Source organism: Cimex lectularius, unplaced genomic scaffold (genome assembly GCF_000648675.2).
Source record: "Cimex lectularius strain Harlan isolate CLEC.00 unplaced genomic scaffold, Clec_2.1 scaffold152, whole genome shotgun sequence".
Classification (NCBI taxonomy): Eukaryota; Metazoa; Arthropoda; class Insecta; order Hemiptera; family Cimicidae; genus Cimex; species Cimex lectularius.
The window spans coordinates 1,200,212-1,226,625 of NW_019392749.1; the positions used below are offsets into that span (position 1 = coordinate 1,200,212).

At 35.0% G+C, this 26,414-nt stretch overlaps 2 protein-coding genes across 6 annotated transcripts; both read left to right on the forward strand.

Moving 5' to 3' along the window:
* The first annotated feature begins 45 nt into the window (after window positions 1–45).
* Window positions 46–16,228, forward strand: LOC106672631. Of its 5 annotated transcripts, none has more exons than XM_014404209.1 (18): window positions 46–137; window positions 235–411; window positions 4,138–4,265; window positions 4,928–5,099; window positions 5,158–5,430; window positions 5,491–5,633; window positions 5,696–5,899; window positions 5,976–6,024; window positions 6,551–6,730; window positions 6,799–6,923; window positions 6,978–7,146; window positions 7,203–7,466; window positions 7,535–7,692; window positions 7,788–7,821; window positions 10,905–11,062; window positions 11,119–11,214; window positions 11,280–11,313; window positions 11,894–13,249. In XM_014404209.1, the coding sequence occupies exons 2-18, from the start codon at window positions 241–243 to the stop codon at window positions 12,974–12,976; spliced, it is 3,441 nt and encodes a 1,146-aa protein (XP_014259695.1). In that variant the 5' UTR covers window positions 46–137; window positions 235–240; the 3' UTR covers window positions 12,977–13,249. The 5 variants fall into 5 exon arrangements, with proteins under 5 accessions (XP_014259695.1, XP_024082994.1, XP_014259694.1 ...); XM_024227226.1 differs by lacking the exon at window positions 11,894–13,249 and adding an exon at window positions 16,141–16,228 and having other exon boundaries at window positions 87–176; XM_014404208.1 differs by having other exon boundaries at window positions 87–176.
* On the forward strand, window positions 16,173–24,405 carry LOC106673592 (the record flags this gene model as incomplete). Its single annotated transcript, XM_024227227.1, is given in 15 exon segments — window positions 16,173–17,240; window positions 17,300–17,404; window positions 17,707–17,859; window positions 17,915–18,066; window positions 18,130–18,217; window positions 18,279–18,449; window positions 18,510–18,654; window positions 18,718–18,820; window positions 18,887–19,068; window positions 22,946–23,129; window positions 23,185–23,373; window positions 23,431–23,532; window positions 23,861–23,991; window positions 24,052–24,235; window positions 24,315–24,405. Coding segments are annotated over 15 exon segments (2,949 nt in total), but the record flags the coding sequence as incomplete, so codon positions are not given.
* Window positions 24,406–26,414: the final 2,009 nt, after the last annotated feature.

Consider the following 26,414-nt stretch of genomic DNA (forward strand, 5'->3'; position numbering starts at 1 on the left):
TGTTATACTTTAGAACCTTGTTTCAAAAGTTATAACTCTCCTATACACGAAGATTGATATTATATGATTTATTTGGTTTGTCATATCATCAGATCTGCTGTACCTCTTAATGCAATTTCATCCTTACTTCATCACACGTTAGTATTTTCACAGTATCAAACACAACATAAACAAAGGTTAGACAAATTTGATATCATTGGTGATTCATGTTCAAATTGGTTTTGTTTGTACAAGGTGAGAATGGCTATAAACGTTGATGGAGTGCGGAAGAAGGCTTACACGAAATTGCGAGTGCTGGCATGGACCTTTGACCTCGAAAGGGACTGTGTTGTTTTCTGCGGCACACCAAAATGTCCTTTCATGGCCTTTGACATCCAGGAGATGGCATTGCACTTCAGCACATGCTTCTCGGTAAGCATCAACATGTCATTTGCAGTTGGCCTATCATGTTGTGTAATGGAAAGCTTGTAACCATCATGAATCAAACAAACTAACAGATATTATTGGTTATTATTATGATGATAAGCCATTTCATCAGTCTTTTGGGCATCCGACTCATATTTTTGGGTTCGAATGCAAGCAGAACTGACTTTCGTTAGACTTCAGAGCATCCGACTCAAGTTTTTGGGTTCAAATGCAAGCAGAACTGGGCGTTTGTTAGACTTCAGGGAATTCAAATAAAATTTTGAGTCCAAATGCAAGCAGAACTGGACTTCCGTTAGACTTCAGAGCATCCGACTCATATTTTTGGGTTCAAATGCAAGCAGAACTGGGCGTTTGTTAGACTTCAGGGCATTCGAAAAACATTTTGGGTTCGAATGCAAGCAGAACTAGACTTTGTTAAACTTCAGGATATTCAACTCACATTTTTTGGTTTCGAATGCAAGCAGAACTGGACTTTCGTCAGTCTTTAGGGTATCGAACTCACGTTTTTGGGTTCAAATGCAAGCAGAACTGGACTTCCGTTAGACTTCAGAGCATCCGACTCATATTTTTGGGTTCAAATGCAAGCAGAACTGGGCGTTTGTTAGACTTCAGGGCATTCGAAAAACATTTTGGGTTCGAATGCAAGCAGAACTAGACTTTGTTAAACTTCAGGATATTCAACTCACATTTTTTGGTTTCGATTGCAAGCAGAACTGGACTTTCGTCAGTCTTTAGGGTATCGAACTCACGTTTTTGGGTTCAAATGCAAGCAGAACTGGCCTTCCGTTAGACTTCAGAGCATCCGACTCATATTTTTGGGTTCAAATGCAAGCAGAACTGGGCGTTTGTTAGACTTCAGGGCATTCGAAAAACATTTTGGGTTCGAATGCAAGCAGAACTAGACTTTGTTAAACTTCAGGATATTCAACTCACATTTTTTGGTTTCGATTGCAAGCAGAACTGGACTTTCATCAGTCTTTAGGGTATCGAACTCACGTTTTTGGGTTCAAATGCAAGCAGAACTGGCATTAGTTAGAGACTTCAGGGCATGCAACTGATGTTTTTGGGTATGAATGAAAGTAGAACTGGACTTTTGTCAGTCTTTGGGGTATCCAACTCACGTTTTTGGGTTCAAATGCAAGCAGAACTGGACTTTGTTATATTTCAGGATATTCGACTCACATTTTTGGGTTCACTGCAAACAGAACACGACTTTTGTCAATCTTTGGGGTATCCAACTCACGTTTTTGGGTTCAAATGAAGCAGAACTGGCATTAGTTAGACTTCAGGGCATGCAACAGACGTTTTTGGGTATGAATGAAAGTAGAACTGGACTTTCGTTAGATTTCAGAGCATCTGACTCAATTTTTTTTTTTTTTATGCTAGCAGAACTGGACTTTTGTCAGTGTTTAGAGCAAACACGTTTACTCACGTTTTTGGGTTCAATGCAAAGAGAACTAGATTTTTTTTAGACTCCAGGATATTCTAATGACATTTTTGGGTTCAAATGCAAGAAAAACTGGACTTCTGTCAGTCTTTTATGCATCCAACTAACATTTTTGGATGCAATGCAATCAGAACTAGACTTTTATTATACTTTAGGGTATTCGAATACATTTTTGAGTTCGAATCCAAGCAGAACTGGACTGTCATCAGTCATCAGAGCATGCAATTTACTTTTTGGATTTGAAAGCTAACAGACTAGACTTTTGTCAGTCTTCAGGGTATTTGTCTCACATTTTTCGGTTCAGATCAATGAATGTTTGTAAACCATATTTTGTTCTTGCTTTGTATTTATTTATTACATTTTCTTGAGAATGCGTAAATGCACCCAATTCTTAGTCCTGTGAATTTTTTCACCGTATGGAGTTGAAGATTTTTCTCTTTAGCAATTAAACTTTAGTCTATTATGCCGATCTCTGCTAACCCATTTTCTCAAAGACCTTTTTCGTTTATTTTATGGACCAAAGAATTCTCAGAGGATCAAGGACTACCTCAAGAACAATTTTCCCTCATACATTCCTACCCATATCAGGGCAATTGCACAAAATATGTCTAGATGTCGTCCCATTTTCTAAGGTGGACAATGCCCTGTAAATGTAGAAGTTTGAGTTTTTAATTCCTTTCTGTTGAGCAGGATTTTCTCTTTGTCCTAGTGGGTTAGTTTTTGGTGTCTTTTGTCTGCATCATGCCTGGTTTGCACTTCAAGTATTTTTTTTTGTGTGTTTTTTAGAAACCCAAAATTCCAGTTCTTTTCTAATGTGGCTGTGGTTTATGTCACAGAATGGATTTTGGCTTGTGTTTTGTTCCAAGGCTCCCTTTTTGCAAGTATATCTGCTGCCTCATTGCCTGAAAATTATCTCATTTCTCTCATACCTGGGACTGATAAAATCATTAGGCTATTTGTAGATTTTTAGGACGTTTAGGCAGTTCCAAACAATTTTAGGTTGAACTTGTAGGCTTAGAGAACCCTTAGAGCTGCCTTAAAGTACAATAGTGTTATTATTGTTGTACAGCCAATGTTTTCTGGCTAATGGTTCAGCTTGAAAGATGGTCGCGGTGGGGCTGAAAGTGTATTTGGTGCTCATAGTTAATCCCCTTTATGCCCATATCCCATTTCCCATCTTTGAGCCATCTGTCCTTAGAAGAGCTCCAGGTTTATCTCCCTTTGTTTTACCATTCCGATCAGCTCTCTTTTTGATAATTATGTTTTTTTCAAAGTGTAGATTTTTATATAATAAACAGAGATAATTTTAACAATGTCAGTTATGATGTTCTTATATTTTGACCTCAACAGTTTAACTTATGATTTTTCCTTCTCGAAGGTGGGATAATAGGTCATCTCAAAAAAACAATAACCAATTTTTCTTTCAATCCACAACGTTTCGGATTTATTTTAATCCTTCCTCAGGTGAATTAACGCAATGGTTAAAACTATTTTGTAACAGTTTATTTTAAAAAAAGAGCCAGTGTGGTACATATTTAAGTCTTTCAGACTCCAAACAAACATTTTAATATTTTGAACGTGACTGAAATATTTTGAACTGACAGTCAGGTTCAAAATATTAAAATGTTTGTTCAGAATCTGAAAGTCTTAAATATGTACCACATTGGCTCTTTTTTTAAAAATAAACTGTTACAAAATGTTATTGACTGACGACCACTGTTTTAACCATTGCATTAACTCACCTGAGGAAGGATTAAAATAAATCCAAAACATTGTGGATTGAAAGAAAAACTGGTTGTTGTTTTTTTGAGATGACCTATTATCCCACCTTCTAGAAAGAAAAATCATAAATGTCAGTTACTCAAACATAAGTCAAAGATTTTGGTATGGTTACTTGTTAGATTTTTTTTTTTTTTTTTTTCATTGCCAGATAATTTCATAGTGATTGCTGCCAACCTTTTCACAATGAGCAAGAGTAGCAGCCTGAGAGTATATTGTGGCTGTGGGTGTTGTTTTATTAGCACATTGCTAATGCATGCTAATCTTTGGACTTTTTTCCTCTGCGTTTTGTTGTTCTATTTTTGGCCAACTGGTAACTTTATTGAAAGTTATTACTGTAAGATGATTTTAGAATTTATTCCTTCAGTTCTTCTGGAGTATTTGGCGTACAACTTTAATACTCTGTTGAGGGTTACTTCTGTGAATTTATTGATTGATTATGATTGCTGATGAAACAATCATTAACTTTTTTTGTGTCTACTTAGTTTACAGAAAGTGCTTTAAGTGTCATGTCTGTTTGTACGGTCTGTCAAAAAGGGGCTAGTTGTCAGACCAAATTGAACAATCATATGATCAAGGCTCATCCGACAGAGGCTCGAGAATTAGGAATAAGGTGAGAGTGCGATGAATTTTTCTTTTCACTTGTTATTAATAATTTTTAGTTTAAATTAAAACTAGTTTAGAGGATTATTTAAAAAAAATATGGTAATCTGTATACTCTACAGCTTTATATGTCTAATTCGGTCGTTACCGATCATCTTGGTCTGCCTGGTCATCTTGGTCATACTTGTCTATCAGACCAACCCAGCGAGGATAGGCAGACAAGGACGATCAGTAATGACTGAATTACAGGTTTATCACACTTTATATATATTTTATGAGTCTTCAATAAACAAATAAGTTACTGCATAGTATCTTATAATTGTAAAAAAAAAAAATTTTTTTTGCTTTATTAAATACATTCTCTTTATCAGTTGTAAACTTAGGTCTTTGACTTTTTATTCAGTTTGTTCAGTTTACGCGATTTTTCATCTTTAATAATCGTGGATAGATTGAATTTTAAAACTGCAAGAATGAAATTAAATTACAATGATAAATAATTTATGAATTTCAGCATATGATCAAATGTATTACTATGTATGTTAATGAACATCAGCATAAAAAAAATTTACATTTGTTTCATTTTTTATTTATTTATTTTTTGTTCTGTGGGTAGAATTTGTGTAGATAAAAATGAAGAGATAAATTTGTAAGACATTTTTGTTTTATTTTTAGAGATTACACAGTTCCTCTACCCTCAGAAGTAATCAAAATACCAAAAATCACAAGAGAAAGTTGGAAGGTCCTCTTAGAGCACAAAGGATACATCAAATGCCCTTATCCCTATTGCCTATTCCTCACTGAATACATATCAGTGATGGAAAAGCACTACGGGAACTGCCATAAGGTACTTAATACCTGCGACTTAAATACTCACGACAGTGTCCCTAACTTTGTACAATTAGTTTTGCAACTCAGCTGTTCCTGGCCAGCTGTTTTACACATGTACAACGTGCAGTGGAAGGACGGCGGTCAGCCAAGAGATGGAACGCCACATCACATATTACCATCCAGTCGGTGCCAGCGTTAATACACCAACCAATGTGATCTCCCTCGACCTGGCTGAATCTTGGACCAAGAAGCTCTTAACGGAAAAATTTATTAACTGTTTGACCAAAGACTGTAGATACATAACTGATAATGTTGACGATCTTAAACGACACTATCGTTTCTGCAGGGTATACTTGCTTGTTTTAACATCCTGTAGGTTACATTATTTACAAAATTTCACCTTTCAGGTGCCACAAAGTCATCTATATTCTGTTTGTTCTTATTGCTTAGGCTGGCTAAGCCCAAACAAGTTGAAAGCTCATGTTTCAATTTGTACAGAAAAAAAGCGGGATAAAATTTTAACCTGTTCAAACCCTATTGGATATTTAGAGTATGTTTGTTCAAATCCAAAAGGACCTAAAATATAAATTTTTATTTGGTTTTCTTTTAAAGCAAGTCTTCAATAAATAACAATCCAGTTGTCTCATCTGAAAGAGTCGAAAAAATGTTATGCAAAAATCGTCCTGAAGCTGAGTTCTCATGTGAAAATGGCTTCCCAAAAAGCTCACAGAACAAAACAACCTCAATTAGTACAATACGTAGAAGTAAAAGAAGAAAAGGAAGCCCAATGAAGGAATCTAATGATTCAAACAACCAGTAAGTTTTTTTTTTTTAATAATAAAGATTTTACTGATTTTATTATTATTATTATTTATCTATTCTTTATTTGAAGAGATTCAAATCAATCAGAGGACAACACAAATGAAATTTCAAACAAAGGGGTAAGTTTTCTTTAACAAATACTGTATTAACTCTAACCAAAATGCCCATAATTTTACTTTTTTTTTTTAAATAATTTTAACTTAATTTGATGGTATAAATATTTTAAATTTAGAATGTTACTAATTTTTTTGAACTAAACATGCTATTTTACACAAAACTGGTGTGTTTAGTTAAAAAAAATAAATAACCAACATTCTATACATAATTCTCCTTTTTATTTTTATTTTTTTCTGCTATGATTTCACTCATGCACAATTTTAGCTGGTCTTTTCTTTCCTCCTTGAACTTTAGCTTTAAAAATTTCAAGATTTTTACAATTATTTATCTTTTAGATTTTATATATTTTCCCAGCACCAGCCAGCATTATTTCCCTCACTGCCAAAACTATAAAATGTTCTTGAAAATATATCCCAACCAGGATGGTGTTAGCAGTTTTTTAAAACTAAAAAAAAATCTTAAAATATTCCTTGCGTTATTTGAAAATTATTGATGTTTTAAGCATCAGTACAACTTTTTCTCTTAAAGCAGGAGAAAAATCTAGTCAGAGAGGCCGTCGTGAGGAGGAATGGCTACTCAAAAATGCGAGTGCTTGCCTGGACCCATTTTCTCAACAGAGATGGCTTCATACTTTGCAAAACACCAAAATGTCTTTTTATGGCTGTCAGTATTCAAGAGATGATGCTTCATTTTAGCTCATGCTTTGAAGTAAGTTTTAATTAGCAGAATTTATTTTTAAAAATTACAAACTCGCTGATTTTTATATATTTCTTTAGTCTACTAGCTTTCAAAATAGACTCTCAATGTGCAAAATTTGCCAAAGGGGTACGAGTAATGACGACAAGCTTCAAAATCATATGGTCAGCGTTCATCCAGTAGAAGCAGAAAAAATCGGATTCAAGTAGGTTTTTTATTTTCTTAAATAATTTTTTGTTTAACAGTTTATTTCCTAAAGGACTTATATTATACCTGAGCCTTCAAATTGCAAACCGTCAAAAGCTACAAAAGAAAGTTGGTTGGTCCAATTAGAATACAAAGGCTATATAAAATGTGTTGAACCGTTCTGCAACTTCCTCACTGAAGATGTAGTCAAAATGGAAAAACACTTTGGAAAATGTCTTCAGGTAAGCATGGCCGAGCCACGTCGAAGGATTACGCTTAATCAAAATTTTCTATTCAGCTTTTCAACAAGCCCAAGTCATTTTTTACGTGTAATGTTTGCAATGGAAGGATGACAGAATATAAAGATTTGAATGATCACATCAATATGTGCCATCCCCCAGGAACAAATGCACACTCGCCTACCAACAAAATCTCACACTCTCAAATAGAAGAATGGCACAGAATTCTCAAAAGTGATGGAATTATCAATTGTCCAACAAAGGAATGTCAATATCAAACCAGCATTGTTGACAATCTAAAAAGACACTATCGGTTTTGTCAGGTAATTAGAACATTTTTTGTCGTTTACTATTACAAAAAATTTATATCAATAATTAACTTTCTGTGAAGGTGTCTAACAAAGACATATATTCAACTTGTCAATTTTGTAATGGCTGCTTGAAATCTACCAGCTTGCAGGACCACAAATTTAATTGCCCAGAAAAAGAATGTGATCAAAATCAAACAGATGAGAAAGAAAAAAAAATGGAATCATCAAAAACTCACAAGTAAGGTTAATTTGCAACTTTTAAAAAGTTGCACTTCCAGTTTTGTTTATAATATTAAAAGATAAATTTTAATACTGCATTTTTATGTTTTAAAGGAATCAAGTTCAAGCAATTTATTATGACGATCAGGTAAGGCAATTTCAATTTTCAAATTTTTACTAAAAATATTATACACATCTCTCTTCTCTTGTGCACCGGAATATCTCCCTCAAAGTGCTGGAGCCATTTTAATTGAATAAATGTTCCAAATTAAGGGGTTGTTCTAAGATTCCCAATAAACTTAACTTAAAATTACTTAGTTTTAACCCATTGTCTGATAGGTACTATTTTGTCAAATTGGTATGTTTCAAAAAGATTTAGGTCCTCAGTGAACAAAGTTACCTCATTATACACAAAGTAATTTTTTTTATTGTTTCCAATGTCTGACCCAGCCTTGGTGCAATCCCAAACAGCTTGGACTTCAGCACCAATAAGTAGTTGCCTTCAGAGCTACCTGGTTGTCCAAGCGGATGGCTATTTTTTTTGTTGGAAATACCTAGCATTTTGATCTCCCAGGCAACAGTTTCTGCCTGAAATACAGCGGGATATTGCTCAAGGTTTATATGAATTTTAGTTCTTGATTTATTTACATAGCCACCAACTCCTGACTCAAGCTGTAGATAAATAGGTATACTTTATTTACAAAATGAAAGAAATTTAGAGTTAAAAATAAAAAACGCAGTATTATTATCTTTAAGAAGAAGAAGAAAAATAACATTATTTTGGGACTAATTAATCCTAAGAATAATTTACATGAAATAAATAAAGGAAGTTCCTTCTATGAAGTTAAAAGTGAAAAAAAAAGATAGAAATCTTGGCACAAGGCAGGCCATAAAAGAAAATTACGAGAATATTAAACAAAAATAACAAATGTTAACGTGAGGTCTCTACTTGGAGGGAGAGGAGGTGATTATACGGGTGGGATTTAAAGGAGGGAAAGGAGGCAGAATGTCGAATAGAAAGGGGAAGGGAGTTCCAGAGTTTAGTGGCTCGGTCAAAAAGGATCTTTCGAAGGTATGGGTTGTATGTTGCGGAAGGATTAGGTCGATTGGAGATGAGCGGGTGTAACGAGTGAGATGTGAGGAGTTGAATTGGAGGGATTGGGTGATGTAAGGAGGACGACGAGTGTGGGATGGACTGGAAAAGAAAGCAACCTAGGAAATACTGTGCAGGGAAGGAGGGGAATAGCCAGGAAAGTTGGGAATACAACCCCGACACCTGGGATCCCCGTGGGGCGACGTACACAAATCTTACGCAACAATTCATAATACGCTTTAATCGCGCATTCTCCCCCTCCAAGAGACCACCATATGCCAAACAGCTATAATCGAAGAGGGAAGTATAAGGGAAGGAGTTTGTGCGATTGAAGAAAGGTAAGTGAAACCAGGAACGACGAAATATGCTGAGGAAGGCAATGGAATGACGGGAAATTTTGGAAAATGTGAGAATGCCAGGAAAGGTTTTGGTCAAAGACTAGAAAGGTTTTTAACCAAAGAGCAGAATGGGATGGGGTGGTTATTTAGCATGAGAGGTGGGATGCTGGGGAGGGAATTGAGGAGTTGCCTGGACCCGATAATTATGGCGGATTTGGACGGATTGAGGACTAGGGAATTTTTATGGTCCCATTTGTTGATGGAGTTTAGGTCTTTTGGGATCTTCTATTATTATGGCATGGTATTAAGACCGTCTGCCAGAATTCGGAGTGCATTACTATTCCAAGAATATACATAATTATGTAATTATAAGAAAAAGATAATTTACAATATCAACGTCAGAGGTTACAATTATTTACAGGATTTTCAAATTACAAGATTGAAATGGGCTAAACTTTGAAAATAATAAAAATGACACTTCAATTAACCAAAACAAGGATTCCATCTCACAAAGGGTCCCCCACCAGCAAACAGAATTCGCATTGAGAAGCCCACAAAATGGAAATTATATGTACTACCTGCGAGAGCAAAAAAGGAAACAAAATAAGTTGAACAGAAAATTAATTCCCTACATTCCAATATATTCACATCTGTAAAACCAGGCTTTCCGAGCAAAATCCCAGCAATCCGAGCCGTTCAGAAGGGCTATAAGCTCTTCCCTCGTCAGAAAACCCTTACCCACATACAGATACCTCAATTCGTTAAGGACCGAGCATCTAGCGAGAAAATGAAATGCATCCTCACGATCACCTGAGTTGCATAGAGAGCACACTTCAGTGGCAGGAGTACCCCCAACCCAAGGCCTGAAATTCAGGAACAACTCCCCTCGAATTTTAAACCACCAGCGAAAAAAGAGAACGGAACATCATTTGCTGGAGAAGAAAAAACATTGCAAGGAGTTAGGGAGTGATTCAACGCCTTGTAAAGTTAGAATCTATTTGAATCGACGGCACGAGAAATACAACTCTCCCGATGACGTGCCCCCATAATATGAACCAGATTGGAAAACATTTCAGACCACGCTGCAGAATTATCCAAAGAGAACCGACATGCTCTATCTTAGGGCCATCTGTATACCAGATAGGTCAGCATTAACTAGGTCCATTTCTACCAGTATACTTCATCATATTTGATTTTGAGATTGCTTATCAAATCTGAATTTTGGTATCATTGCGTCAACAGGCCTGTAGTTCTTCCCAAAGTTTTAATTACTCATTTTTATGTAGGATATTGAACCTGTCCCAGCATCAGCCTGCAAATCGTAGCTCTAGCTTTTCCCTAGATGAAGATATGTAATGGTGTTTCAGCTTCTCGCCATCTTCAGTTGTGACTCTTTGTGATTTCTTTAATTAGATATCTACACTTTTATAGGTCCATGAAAGATGGCAAGAGTATATCAACATTGTTTGCCTTCATTAAATCTAGTTTTGTGTTGTTGATCCCAGTTATTCCTTGCAGTAATTTTTTCCTGAATGTTGTAATTTGATCAGTACCGATCATTTTTATCTACCTTTGCTGGATTGGTTTCGGCATTTCTCCTTCACACTTCACTTTTGACTTCAGCAAACTGCACAGAGAAATCTCACAATCCTGAACATTGTAAAGTTTTTCAGCGTAAATAGGGGGAGTAGATGAAAGAATAGGCAAATGATTTTATTTCTGAGCATTTGGTGAACATACTGATTCACTGAAAGATCAGAAATAACGTTCGTTACATTGACTACTTATTATTTTTTTAAGGCGTCCGATGAAAGCATGTATTCTATATGTCGGTTCTGTAACAGCCACATACAGTCAACGACCTTGCACGACCACCAGTCTACTTGTTCAGAAAATGAATGTGACGAAAGCCAAACAAATGAGGACGAAGAACAGATTGGATCTTCAGAAACTATCGAGTAAGATTTAGTTTTAAATTCATTTTTGCCTTTTAATTTTTTATTTATTATTCAAGGAGTGCAAATATTGAAGTTCCCACTTCATCTAGAACCAGGCAGAGGTGTGCTGCTATAAAACAGAGAGTGCAGAATAAACCTACTCAGCTTGCGAAGTATGTTTTTGTTATGAAAAACATATTTATTTTTTTTGTTTTAATTGTTTATTTTATTTTTTAAGGGATTTAAGTCGTGTAGATGATGAAGAGGATATGGTAAGTCATTTTTTTTCCAGTTATTGAAATTTTTTGTTAATATATAAAGGCACAAGTATCTAAAAATTTAATCCTTTCTGGACATTTTGACATAAAAATTTATTAATCAGATCACAGAAGTACCCTAAATATTTTTCGAAAAGTGTAAGTAGTTCACCCATCATACTTTCCAGACCCAGCCCCATCTATCTTCCACCTTTTCTTAGCAATAGACAATCAGACAGTGCAGTCTGGAGTTCAATAATCATCAACTGCTGAATTTATTTTTTTAGTTTTATAAGATGTGCATAAATGGGCTAGTAACTCATAGGATGTGATGGAGATTATTTCACCAGATAAAATATTTCTAAACTAATTTTAATTGTGGCAATTATTAAACCCTATAAACTTTTCTGATTGCCTGGTACATATTGAATTAGAATGCTTTATTATAAAGTACGATTAAGTTAATAATAAATTATTAATTTTTTGCAACAATAATCGAAGCTGTAGGTAGTTTCTTGTGGCATCTTTGATTGATTTTAAATTTTTATTGGTAATTTATCCCTCTTATTTAATCTTATAAATATTTCTGTTATAGTTAATAACTTCTTTTACAAGAGATGGCACTCCTAAATGTCAAAAGCAGTACAAATCACCAAGAATTAAAAAACAAATCACCCCAATATGGCCAGCAGTTGTACCTGAGACTGATGAGAGTACGAAAGATATCGATTTGATCGATCTAGAACCAAAAATTAACACTATAAAAATAGACACCCGATTTGAAAGCAATGGATCACATCTGAATACTGATTTGCAAAGATTGGAAAATAAATTTTTCCAACCGAATTTATATCTCAACGATGATACAGTTGATATCGGCCCAGATCTTTCTGACATCCTGAACATCCCTCCACCTGCAGAAATGCAACAAAACAAAAATAGACCTCACACTACAAAATGGAATACTGGTCGTTCGAAAATACTCATAAAGAGGACTTACAATTATAAGTCTTCAAAAAATCCAATATCAGAACATGATCTATCATTAGATGAAGAACCAGAAGTCGGTAACAATCGTCCAAATAAAATCTATGAAGATGATCCTTTTGAAACAGAGTCAATGCTTCAACACCTTGGAAATAAAATAATGCAAGAAAATATCTCTGATTTGATCCCGGTTAAAGTTTCCGTTAATGATGAAAGTTGGACCGTGAATGTTCCTCCTTTAGAAGTCGCTAAAAAAGTCGTCCAAAGGGAACGCCATTCTTACAAATTGAGGACAATTTATAAAAAAAGCTTCAATCAATCACAGGCACTGTTAAGGCTCACTAATTCAATCTGTACGGTAAGGAATATGAATGATACCGCAGCAGAAAACAGAATAGAGGGCCGAGAAAGAATCCAGAATGTCAATAACAATGTACTCTTAAATAAAATACTGAGCCTCAAATGCCAGCAGCAAGGGGAAAAAGCTCTCCAGCCTAGTACATCACAAGAAGAGCCTTCTCAAGCGTTCAACGATTCCAATAAGATATCTGAACTTCTAAGACATTACGCTGCAGAAATAGAACTGGAACAGAAAAGTTTCACCGACATTTTCGACATTGATCATCTCATCGGCGATAGTTCGGACAATGAAAGTTTAAATCAATTAATTCAAAATGCAGAATGCGACTGAAAAAGTGATATAAAATGCATTACAAAACTGTTCATCATTGAATCTTCAAAGTTAGAATGGTGAAATTCACAAGACTGAAGCGTTTCATTTGTTTTAAACTAGATGACAACTAGAGAATTTAGTCTTAAGTTAATTACATTTTAGTTTTTAATGTTCCTTGTTTTTTTGTTAAGAAAAAAAAACTTTCTTTTGTATTACATATTTTATTTTCTTTCCAAAAAGAACGCTGTTTACTAACAAAAAGTTATGTAAAAATGTTGAGAATTTATTTTGATATAAAATTTGTATGAAAGTCCTTTTCTTTTTCTAACATTACCACTTCATGATATAATAGACCTTTTTTTTGGGGGGGGGGTTAGCTTCAACAGTAAGGCGTTAACATGGGACTGTACGATAAAGGTCTTGTTTTTTTCTCCCCTTTGAGATATAATTTTATTTATCTCTGTTCACCGTGTAACTTCTCCACAATGGAAAGCCTTTTTTTTCCATTTTCCAGTTGAGTGTTACATCCCTGCTTAATTCCGGATTCTTTTTTTGTGTACTAACAGAGTTTCAAGAGCTGTTCTCATCGAAAAACCCAACTCTCCAAACTGCAGATCTCTGTACCACAGAGAGTACGTGGAAAATTTAATTGATAATTTATTTTAATTTTATTGGCTAAATTACACCCCTTGGGTAGAGGGACCTTCTGCATTGTGCATTTTATGTATCTCTAAGGACAGAGAGGATCTGTCCCATTTCATTGCACAATGTACAACCTTAAATGAAATCCACATCTCTACCTAGGCTGTGGTGCCCTTTCCAAGTTAAACTATGAGCCAACTTCACTTGTAGGATTTTGTAGACACGTATGGCAATACAGACATTTTTATGTCAATGAAAATTTAGTGTTTATTCATTAATTTCAATTTGTTTCCTTTTTTATTCCTACTTTATTTATTCACATTTTTAGTTGTTGTTTTTTCTATAATTTAAGTTCTTTAGAAGTCTTTTTTTAATTCACATTTTGTATTATTTTGCACTTTTGTCGCCCTGTTTATGTTTTCATTCACCTCCAGCAGATGGAATTTTCCATGCCGTAATGGTACTTATTCATTAGTTGTAATTTAATTGTATATTATTTATTTCATTCATTTTAAACGAACAAATAGGGCTTTAAGCCCCCTTACATATATTTTTATTCAAAATAAGCTTAACCTATTTTTTTATTTATTGTTTTATAAGCATAGAAAAATAATAATAACAGCAATAATAATAATGATAAAACATATAATACAATGTACAAACTGATGATAAACCACATTATGAAAGAAAAGCAGAAAAATAAAAAAAGGACATGGGGAAAAGAAAAGGAGATGATTCATGTCATTTTTAAAAACTCCGATGCCAAGGACCTGAAACAAGCCAGCGATGAAGCAGGACTTACTTCCCAGGGAAACAAATTACATAGTATTTTCCTTGCAATTCTGAAGGATAAAAGTTTAGAGGAGTGTTGAAGGCTAGGGATATGATTGGTGCATTTGGAAAATGAATTATGGAAAATAGTTGATAGATATTGATTTCATTTAATTTTAAATGTATTAAGTCTCTAAGTTTGTAAACGTTTAGAATATAAAGGTTGGTGAACACATTACAGGATGAAATATGATCCCTTGGTTTAAGATAACGGTACCCAATGCTGGAATGATAAACAAATTGAAGGTAATTAATAAATTGACAGTCTAAGAAAAGTGAAAAAACAGTGAGAGAATAAAGGGATTTAATAAAGAGAACCCGTTTTCTATGGAGTGAAAGAGCTAAGGCATCGAAGAGAAGGGAGTCTTCAGTAAAACTTTCTAATAAGACAGCTCACATGGTCATGTAAGCTTGGAGTTAAAAATAACACTCAGATTTTTAACTTAGGATAAAAATTAATATGTTAATTGATTATTGGATTAAAACAAATGTGCTTTTATTATATTATTTTAGTTTTATATTGAGGAGTATTATGAGTGTTTTCGTTCTGTGTATTGTAGTCACCAAGATTCATTTTTTAATTTTTCTGTGTTATCTTAGTTTTATTTTGGCGTTTTGTATGTATATTCTTGATTTCAAGCGAATTCCCTGGTCACTACTTTGTTGGTTTGTAGATGGTTTTACAACCAATGCTGTATTAAGAACTTTTTATTTATTATTATGTTGTATTTTCTTATGCAAATAAAGTTCTTTCTTCAAAACCACATGTTGTTAAGCTAATAACTTTACTAAAGGATANTTTTAATAAATATATTCTTACACATAAATACATCCATACAGTACACTCATTCCGTTTGGTCAGGGGAGTACTTGATATTCCTCCACCAACCTATACTCAAACTAATCTAGATTGGGGTCGATGGAGTACTTTTATAAATATTCCGCCATCGACCTGAACACACACTTATACGCTCTCAACGTTCGAGGGGTGATGATGATGTTATATATCTCCCTCATCCCTCGCCATTCACGTTAATAAATACATGCACTCACACAAAAAATATGGACACATAAGACACTATATACAATTTAAAAAAAAACGATTTCCCGCAAAAAGCGGAACAGGGGATCCAGAAACCTGCTGCAGTGCTCGAGTACAACTTTCAGGTTGGCTGGCATGCCTACTCGCTCCCTGTAAGGAGCCAAGGCATGACATGTTTCCAGTATGTGGGACACATCGAGCAACCTTTCTCTGCATAAGGGGCACCTGCGCGGGTTTTGGCCCAAGAGCAAGTGCCCGTGTGTCAACCGTGTATGGCCTATTCTTAATTCCTTGTTTCCGGCTCAAGTTCTCAGGGGGCCATCTATGAATCATGCTCTTGACACGCAAAAGCCTCTCAGACGACCCTGTATTTATTATATTGTATTCTATTTTTGTAAAAAAAGCTCTTTCTTCATTCATTTTTACACTCATGCATAAGGCAGCTTTAATCCCTGTTTGTACCAATAAAATAAAACAAAAAATAAAAACCCAATGTGTGTTGCATGCACATAAAAAATCATGTTTGTAATAATGCAATAAGACTAGGAAAAATGTAAACTAAAGCTAACAATACAAGTCACTCTTTTAAAAGAGTAAAATCTTTGCTTTTTTAAATTAAATTTTGTTTTTATTTTAATTTCCATTGATGACGTTCAGTTGTAATTAGATTTGTGGGACTTCCACCAGAGCAGACTTCGGACTTTTGGAGGTTCAAGCTTTTAGTCTTTTACCATGAAGAAACCATGCCGTAACCTACCCGTCACGAGAGCTCACAATCACAAGTTTTACTAACAGAAGATGCTCGCCAAAAAGAGAAGAGGAAGACCAAGTAAAACCGCCGGCAAGGAAACAAGCCAAGTTGACACAGAGCAGAATCAGGATGCTGATTCTTCAAAGGCCGACAAACTCGAAGAAAAAAACACTTTTGTGGATAAAAACTGCAAAAGAGTCCCCTCGCAAATTTCAACCAGAGGGAAAGAAAATGAACAGGCTGACTCCCAGCCTCCAGAAGGTCAAAGGAAGAGAAGGATGACAGAACAGTCTCAAGTTGAGGCAGAGAATGTAACTGTAAAAGAAGAAACTGTCCCAAAGAAAAGAGGCAGGCCTAGGAAGTCAGAACAGCAAACTACTAATCCAGGTAGTACCATTGCAAAAGATACACCGGTTCCTACTGTAGGAAGGCTAAGGAAGAGTTCAAGGATTCTGGGCGATGCTGACAAACAAATTGACAAAACTAAAAAACCAAGAAGAAATAACACTCTCAAAAATGACAATTCAGAAGACACAACACAAATCATTGAAAAAAGACGAAGCACTAATGCGCAGTCGGAGATACCGAAAAATTTGGAAGAAGAAAACAACATAGAAGACGTCGAACCTGATTCTGAAAAAATGAAAGCTCCTTCACTTGATATCAACGAGCCAAGAGCTAAAAAACAAAGAGGAAGACCTAAAAAAGTATCCAAGGCTTCAGAAAATTCAAATAGGCAAAAAGATGAAAATGATACGAATAAGAAAGAATATCCGCACGTTGTATCTGATGATGAAATACCGAAAAAGAGAAAACAGCTCAACCAAACTACGGATGAAATGAATAAGGCTGATAGCAATGCTGAAATTAAAGAAGAGATACCAGTTAGGAAGGAGAAGAAATCAGGACGGGTGAGAAAGTCGATGATAAGGTACTCCCAGTCGAATTTGGACGAGACACATACTGTATACTCACGGATTGATCTGTTTTCAAAAATTAAAAATCCTAACCAAATTGTAATTTTTTTTTGTCTTGTTTAAACTTGAAACTGCTGGTATAAATGCCGATGTTCTAGGTGCAGTGCGAAATTTGCAAAGAATCAATGCCAGTGATCAATTATCAGAAGGTGCACATGGCAAAACACAACTATCTATGCTGGCTCAAAGATGAAGACCCTATTGTAATCAGTTTAACATATATTTATATGTACAACATGTATACATAAAAAAAGATTTGGGTTTGTGGGGTGATGAACCTTTATTTTGGATGTACAGAGCATTTTAGTCTGCATCCCTCATTGTTTTCACTGTCAGATGTTTTGGCTTTTCTGCCATTTTCAAGGCTAGATTTTTTGCATTATTTTTAGTTGTCTTTTAAATTAAGAAGCCAAAACACATCTCAGGGACCAAAATGATCAGAATAAACCAAAGTACACCTGACAATAATTTTTTTTTTTTTTCATTTAAGCCTTCTTTTTTTTAGGATATTGAGAATGAAATTCTAGTGGAGAGGATTCTTACCCGTATCAAGTTGTACAGTCCGAAAATCATCTTCAAATGTCCTGTTTGCCAAAATGTAAAGAAGAGTGCAAGAGGATTTATAAGTCATCGTCAATTCTGCGGGAAAACTGAACAAGTAATTTATACTGTTTGTATTTACAAGGCTGCGTACTAAACTCCATTTTCTGCAGGAGAGAATAAAAATGATGGTCACCTGCGAGCAGTGCGGCAGGATGTTGATGCCTTCAAGCATGGATTCGCATGTCTACTTGAACCACCATCCGGACAACAAGAAATCTGAAGAGAAAATTGAAATTACAGGATCAAGAAAAGCCGCAGAAAAGTAAATTATTGAACATTCGTTTTTAACTAATTGTCCGGATTTATGTATTTTTATTTATTTTAGATGCTTGAAAAACATTTCTTTGTTTACATCTGATACAGCACCTAAGGATAAAGATTCTCAAGAACAATTTAATCCCGATGATGATTTGGTACTTTTTATTTATAATATAAGAGTAAAAAATAAAAGTTATTAATTTTTTTTCTTCTTAGAGTGAGTTTTATACCGCTGTGAAATTACGTGCTAAAGACTTTTCAAATCAGTGGAGACAGGCATTTCTAAAAGATGAAATTGTTACATGCCCTTGTTCAAATTGTGATTTCAAGGCAGAACGTTTGCAAGAAATGAAAAAACACTTTCGCAATTGTTCTGTTCACGCCAAGGTAAAAAATTAAAAAAATTAGAAAATGATTTGTACGAGACTGTTTTATTTTCATTTCCAGACATTCCAGTGTACAGAATGTGAATTTTCAGCACCAGATGAACCTCAGATCACAGCCCATATTAAAAACCTTCATTTAGGCAATGTTACACTTGCAAGGCAAAAGTCAAAAGAAAATTCAAATGAAGAGGATGTTAAGGATAATTGTAATTTCCTTCTAATTTTAAAATAAATTTGACCTTAAACGCCAACAATTTTATTTTTTTTAGGTCTTCCGAGTATCCCATTTCTCAGAAATACTGAGAGAACCTTCAGCCACAGTAGGATCCGCAGTAAATTTTTCTCACCGGCATTAAAATGGACGAAAGAGATGTATGCTGTAATTTTTAATAATGCTACTTTGGAAGTTATTTTAAGTTGTTGTTTTATTTCTTTAAGGCGCAATATCCACTTTTCTCAAGAAGAATTGTATTCAGACTTAGCAGTCAATATGGACTGGGAATTTTTAGAGCATGACCAGGTTGAAAAATACATTCAGCATGAGCAAAAGTCAATTAAAGTAACATTCAACGGTGAAGATTGGTTTGCAATGAACAAATATGAATCATCATTGACACATGGTATTTTAAAATAATTTATTACATAATTTCTCATTTTGCCTAATTTAGATTCTTCTTTGTTAAATTTATTATATTTATTGATTTTAAATGACTTATACAATATCAATGGCAATCAAGAATTTTTACACAAGTTATGCCTGATTTGTCCAAATTTTAATTATTTTATTGAAATTAACTTTTGATATTGTAAAATAATTCCACTGTAGATAGCCCAGCCAAAATGCGCCTGACAAACCAAAACTTAAGGAGGTTAAGGAAAGAAAAAAATGTCCTATGCACAGATTCACCAACTAAATAAAAAATAAAAAAATCCCTGAGGGTTCAAAAAATTAGAAAACATAATTAATGTCACAGAGTGATAGACATGATCATACACCCTTTAATGCGAGAAATGCTGCTTTTGGGCTTTCTTAGGCCTAGTACGCACTGGGATTCTTTGACTCAATGTTGCGCAACATTTGCCAGTGCGGATGTGAATCGGAACAAGCGCTCTTGCTTCATTTGTTTATTTGTCATTGTAGTGAGTGTTTTCTTGAAGATTTTGGCCGCGTCTTGTATAAAGTAATGTACATCTTGTGTAATGTTGTAGAGTACCAAGTTGACATTACAGTTTATCGAAGACATGCATTCCCATCGGTTTTGTGGGATGTATTATTCACGGAATACAGAAATCGGGAATTGAAAAGCCAAACATTGAACGGTTTAGCCCAAGAATTCAGTGTTTCTGTTGCCGAAATTTAAAAAAATACATACTTTAAAAGGAAAGTTCCGTTTGTTTTGAAATCCTGAAGGTGTACATGAGACTTGTGTACGAGTCCCCACTCCTAGGAACCAGAGAGTGGCAGCTAATCTGTTGGCCGGAGAGATAGATTCCCAAAAGTTGGTATCTTTCTTGGAAATTTGACCGCCAACTTTCATTACAATGGTTTTGAAATCGGTCGGGGACATCCTCAAAAAATTCCTGAACCCTGCGCCATCATTTAATCTCAACGAGTCCAAAAGATTTTTCCCGTTCTGATTCCCGCCGTGAAATATTTGTCGAACCCACCATCATTTTGGGAGTTTTTTAATGCACCTCCGAGTGGATTCACTATGCATGCAAAAAAGAGCAGGGGAAATTCCTGAGAAAGCTAGTTCCTCCGTCATTTTCGCAGGCACTGATGAATGTGAACTGAATCTTGGTTTGGACACGGTTCTTTGTCGCGGAGCAGAGTCGGGGCTGCATCGCAACAGTGAATCTACGCAACCCTGACTTTGCCCCGCAACATGAATCGATTCAAAGAATCTCAGTGCATACTAGGCTTTAGACATGAGGCATACCTTCGATCAAATCAAACCCCTGGGTTGCTCTAGAAAATTTGCCATCCTTCCATTTACTTTCACCTCATAACCTATCTGTCCTAAAGTTACTTTCAAGTATGAATTGGAACATCCTTCTCCCCTATCCACTGTGCCAAAGTGGCTGTTCTGCAAGGCAACATCCTTAGTCCATTCTCTATTCAGTACACTGCAGATATTACTATCCATCCCGTTACAGTACTTTTCACATATGCAGATGATACCACTATACTTTCAGCAAACACAGGCCAACAATAGCCTTTAGAAACTTCCAGGATCTTCAGTTTAGAAGAATGGTTTGAGAAATGGAATATCACACTCAACCAAATCCCAGCAAATAACCTTCACCCTTTCCATATCAGCTCTTTTCTAATCTACTGTAGCTCTGTTTCACTCCCCACAACCAATATCGTCCACAATGTTAGACTTTATATTGACCAAAGATTTATTTGGAACCGGCACACTCAACTTAAAAGAATAGACTTGATCAGACGGCATGAACTACTTGACAACAGATTGAAACTCTCACTGCAAAATAAACACCACCTCTCCAATCTGGACCTTTAAAGAAACCAGTTACTCCTGTCCAAAATCCTTCAAACAAATGTCCAACCTCCCTACTTCTTATCCTCACAAACCTACACATCTCGCAAGAAGTCAATATAAATCATCCCAACCTCCTAGCCCAGTGGTCAGCAAACTCGTCATCCAAAAGAGCCAAAATTAATGAAAAATACAAAATTGAAGTTTATTCGAAGAGCCATTTTTTAAACTTAAGCTTTGCTTTAGTAGACATTTTTATGGAAATAATTAGAATCAAAAGTACACTCTCGAGCTTTCCTTTGCTGAATATGTCTTAGTTTAACTAACAGTACATTAAATAAAACTTGGTATCATTCTTGTATAAAGATAATAATAATATAAAAGGTATCCTTAAAAAACTACAAATACTCCACTAATATGAACAATAGCATTTCCCTGGAAAGTATGGGTAGTCAGGTTTGTATGTTGTTTTTAATTTTAGGCACGATTCCAAGTTCTCCGATTTCTTAAACTACTCTTGATAAAATTCATGCTTGAAAATGATTGTTTGCATAAATATGTGAACCGAAATAAGGAAAGAACAGCAAACGCTAGTTTCTTCAGTTAATCATCATCATGTGTTAAAAATCAACATATCTTCCCTCGCCAGATCTTTCAAAGCAGACTGTTTGTGCTGTAAACTTAATTCACATTCACATTTATTTTTCTCCAATAGCTGTAAATCGGTTTAAAGACGCTTGAATTTTGAGCCCCAAAATTCTTTATTTTTAAATCCAGCAACTACATTTCAAAGCTGCCAATGTCAATATTAAAGGGCAAACAATTAATTTCTGTTACTTTTTTTTTTTTTTTTTTTTTTTTTTTTTTTTTTTTTCCAAGGGCTAGCGTAGCTTTGTCGTTTCTAAAGTCTTTGAACCTGCTGAGCAAATTTCTTCAGGGAATGTCTGCGCACATAGTGCTTTTTGATGAATAATACAATGGTAAGTATCTCGTTATTAATTTTTTCAATTTCAATTAATTAAGGTTTTTAGTTAAGATAAAAAAAGTCAATGGCACGAGCAAAATTCGAACCCACAATCTTCAGCTAAATACACCGCTGCTCTTCCACTTGAGCTATCGTGCCTTCGATCCACTCAGACACTAACTTCCCACCGCAACCCCACCTTTTTGAATTTACCCTCCTTTTTGCCATTTTTCAAATGTCGTGTAATCGGATTGGATTCTCAACGACAAATGAAATGGCCAAGGAGAGCTTTAATGAAGTATACTTCATTTTAGATCATTAAATTCACTAATTTCGTGGTTCACTTGATCAATTAATATATTACAATTAATTAAGGTTTTTAGTTGCAATAAAAAACGTTTGAAAAATGGCAAAAAGGAGGGGTTGAGGTGGGAAGTTAGTGTCTGAGTGGATCAAGTTCACGATAGCTCAAGTGGAAGAGCAGCGGTGTATTTAGCCGAAGATCGTGGGTTCGAATCCCGCTCGTGCCATTGACTTTTTATCTCAACTAAAAATTTTAATTAATTGTAATATATTAATTGGTCAAACGGACCACGGAATTAGTGAATTGAATGAAATTAATTTTTTCTTTAAAAATAGCGACAATCCCATTTCTTGCACCGTCATACTTTTCGCTCCGTGTCTGCACTAAACATTTAGTGTAGGGAAAGAATCGCAGCCAAGAAGTCAAAGAGCCGCATGGGCTCGCAAACCACGATTTGCCGACCACTGTCTAGCCCAATACCCTTTCATACTGAGCCCCTCGACAATCTTGTTAGAACCTAAAGCACCAATAGCCTTATGATTTCCATCCTAGTGAGGTTTTGTGTTAGGTCTGTAAATGATGGATTCTTACTCTTAAAATGTTATAATATAAAACTCATTAAGACAGCAAATTCTCTAGTGCTTTGTAACATTATAATAAAATTAAAAAAATTATGTACAAAAATTGATAACTAGTCTTGAAAGGTAAATTTTCTTGATTTTCTTCAGATCATGCGGCTTTTATATTTTGTGGCGGACCCATTTTCGCTCTTGGCTGGGCTCCTGGGAACAACAGGCAGTTCCTGGCGATTGGGGCTCACCTGTCAATGTCCGATTTCTACCAAGTGTCTTCCACCTGTTCTGGTCCCGGAAACATCCAGATTTGGTCGTTCGGAGATCTGGCGAACACCAAGTGAGTCACTCGATATAAATTCACTTTTTTTGTAATCACAATAATTTATTTTTAGGCAAACTTCATTCGTGGGTACGAGGCTTGAATATTTAATATGTCACGACTTCGGTGGCGCATGGGCATTGGAGTGGTGTCCAGTCGGATGCCAGAATGACAAAAGAATGGGCCTCCTTGCAGTGGCATCCGCCAGTGGTTCTATCCCATTGTTTTCGGTTCCTCAGCCAAAAGCCTCCAGTGAAATTAGGTATTTTTAAAAATTTATACGAATCAAATTAAAATTTACACAGCTTTTTATTTTTAGATTTCCTGCTTGTAAACCTCAGCCTGTTTTAATTTTAGAATTAGGACCTTATGAAAAATATCAGTGCACCAGAATAAGTTGGTCTAAAGTAAAACCTCACAGGTAAAAGTGGATTTTTGTTCTCCAACAGTTCAGATAATTTGTGATTTGGTTGTTACTGATCATTTTGGTTAGTCTATCAGAGGCGTTTCGGCATTTCACCATCTTCAGTACTGGGTTTGTAGTTAACCTAGGTAAAAACAAAATAAACAGGATGAGCCAAGTTACACAAAATACTGAAGAAGGCAAAATGCCGAAGCACATCTGACAGATAAGCCCAGCGAGGATAGGCATAAAATGATCAGTAACGACCAAATTGTAGGCTTATCACCCCGTAGACTACAAGACGAAATCTAACATGTTAGATAATTTTTAATAATCGACATTACAGGACGATAGCAGGTGGATTTGTCAATGGTTACATTGCACTTTGGGACCTCTTGTCAACCTCTTCTCTTCTGAGACGTGGAAAGATTCTTTATCCTTTTAAAGTATTTCAAGCGCACTATTCCATCATTACCGGCAAGTTTTTCATTTATCTTGTACCGTTTCATTATTATTATAATCTGTCAATTTTTTTAGGACTTATGTTTAGCCCAATGAGTGATACACACCTTGTCAGCTGTGCACATGATAAATTTTTGAAATACTGGGACTTGAAGGACACAACAGCTCCACAAAGCAAAAACTGGCGTAATTTATCTACAGATGTAACGTGGCTTCAACATTGGATGACCTGTGCTACAGCTGTAGATAATATTTATTCGTAGGTGTCCAAATATTTGACTCACTGATTCAGTCAATAGAGAAATTAAACCAGTTTTTATTTTATTTTTTTTTTCCAGGGCTGGAGAAAGCACAATGATTTTTAATAGTATTAGAGATTTTGTTTATGAACCTCAGTCATTTATTGCGAATGTTGATTCTTCAGCTTTGGTATGTATAATAAAATAGGTTTATGTAAATACAAGGTCAGTTGTAAACTATTGGATTGTACAAGGCCTTAGCGTTTTTCAATAATTCAAATTTACCCTATTAGTGTTTTGAAAAACCGTTTATGTTTAGACACTCTGAAATTGGATTAGTTATGTTTATTCAACATTTTAATTCAAGATATCATATTTTTACAAGCTGTTTTGCTAATTTAAAACGGTGGAAGAAATAGTATATTTTCATCATTTTAATATATTTTTTTATTACTATAAAAGGTAGACTGCAGTTCAGACTATTAGGAAAATTAGTAATATGTATGTGGTAACAGTTTAGGAACAAACACTGTTCATCCATGGTTTCCTTGGTTCAGAAGCGGACGTCTTTATTTGGAAGACAAAGCTCGCTTGTGACCAAATTCTAGTTTTTGTCTAGTTTGACATGGAAGCAGAGCACTTAGCTTATCTATATAAACATTTTAAAGCATCCGAGAGAAGCTGGATATGTCTGTCAGAGTTGTATATTGACTAGGAAAATTTATTCTTAAATACAATGTAAATTTTTAAAAATATCGTTAGCTGGTATGAAAAGTTCAGAGATGAAATTCCTGGAGAAACCTACACACTATTTTATCAGGGGCAATAGTGAACCCTTTTGGAGATGCAGAGATCAAAAATAATACAAATTAAAAAATTAAATTAAAATAAATAAATAGATAATTCAGAAATCGTGAGATGCAGTCTGGTGTGATGTAGGTTTCAGAAAAACATTTTCTTTATAGTGCCAACGTTTCGATCTTTATTGAGATCAACTTCAGGGCCTGGGATTTATAAACATTGTTTAAATTGAACAAATACATGTAGGATATGGAAAAAATTGAATTTATATAATGCAAAAAAAAAATAAATTTTTTTTTTATATTCAGTCAAAGTATATTGGGGGCCGCGGTAGCCGAGTAGTTAGCGTGAGATACTCTCGGCTTGTAGATCCTGCAGTCGTGGGTTCGATTCCCACCATCTCCTCTGGCCTTTTTTTCACGCTACCCTTCCCCCCCTAAAAATGAATACGCATAATAACATTATCATTGGCTAATATGCTCAAAACATAAAGCCATTAAAGAAAAAAAAGAAAAGTATTTCTCTTCACTCAAAGCGTTTTGTTTTCTGCATAAGAGTGTCATTCTTGCATGTCGTGTTGAAAGTGCCAGTGAGATATCGCTGTTTTATGTTTATATACGTTGGATTTTGAAGGGGTGGGGAAGGAAGTCGGGATAGAAAAGACATTTTTGTATAAGGCATCGGCTTCTTTGAGGTGAAAAGAGCCGACAAAGGAAAAAACGTTGGCAATGGTTCGGCCAGATTATCCTTTCAGGATTTTATAGACGGGGATAAATAGGAAAAAGAAAGCTTAATTGTTGAAAAATTAGACTATGTAAAACTGTTTGATATGTGGAATGTGATGAATGTTTTATATGTTATATTATATGTTTTGTGTGATGTGATGATATATTTTTATGTATGTTATCTATATTGAATTTGATTAATGAGATTGGTGTAGCTGTGACTGAGTTTACATGTGTCTGTTCTGTAATTGATGCTGTGTTTATCTCTGTTGATGTCATAAATGAAACTTTTCAGAAATGGTTTACATCAACCGAGGTAAACACAGCATCAATTACAGAACAGACACATGTAAACTCAGTCGCAGATACGCCAATATCATTAATCAAATTCAATATAGATAACATACATATATCATCGAAACACATATTATAACATATAAAACATTCATCACATTCCACATATCAAACATTTTTACATAGTCTAATTTTTCAACAATGTAGCTTTCCTTTTCCTATTTATCCCTGTTTATATAATCCTGAAAGGATAATCTGGCCGAACTATTACCAACGTTTTTTCCCTTTTCACCTCAAAGAAGCCGACTCTTTATACAAAAATGTCTGTATACTCTCTTCCTTCCCCACCCCTTCAAAATCCAACATATATAAACATAAA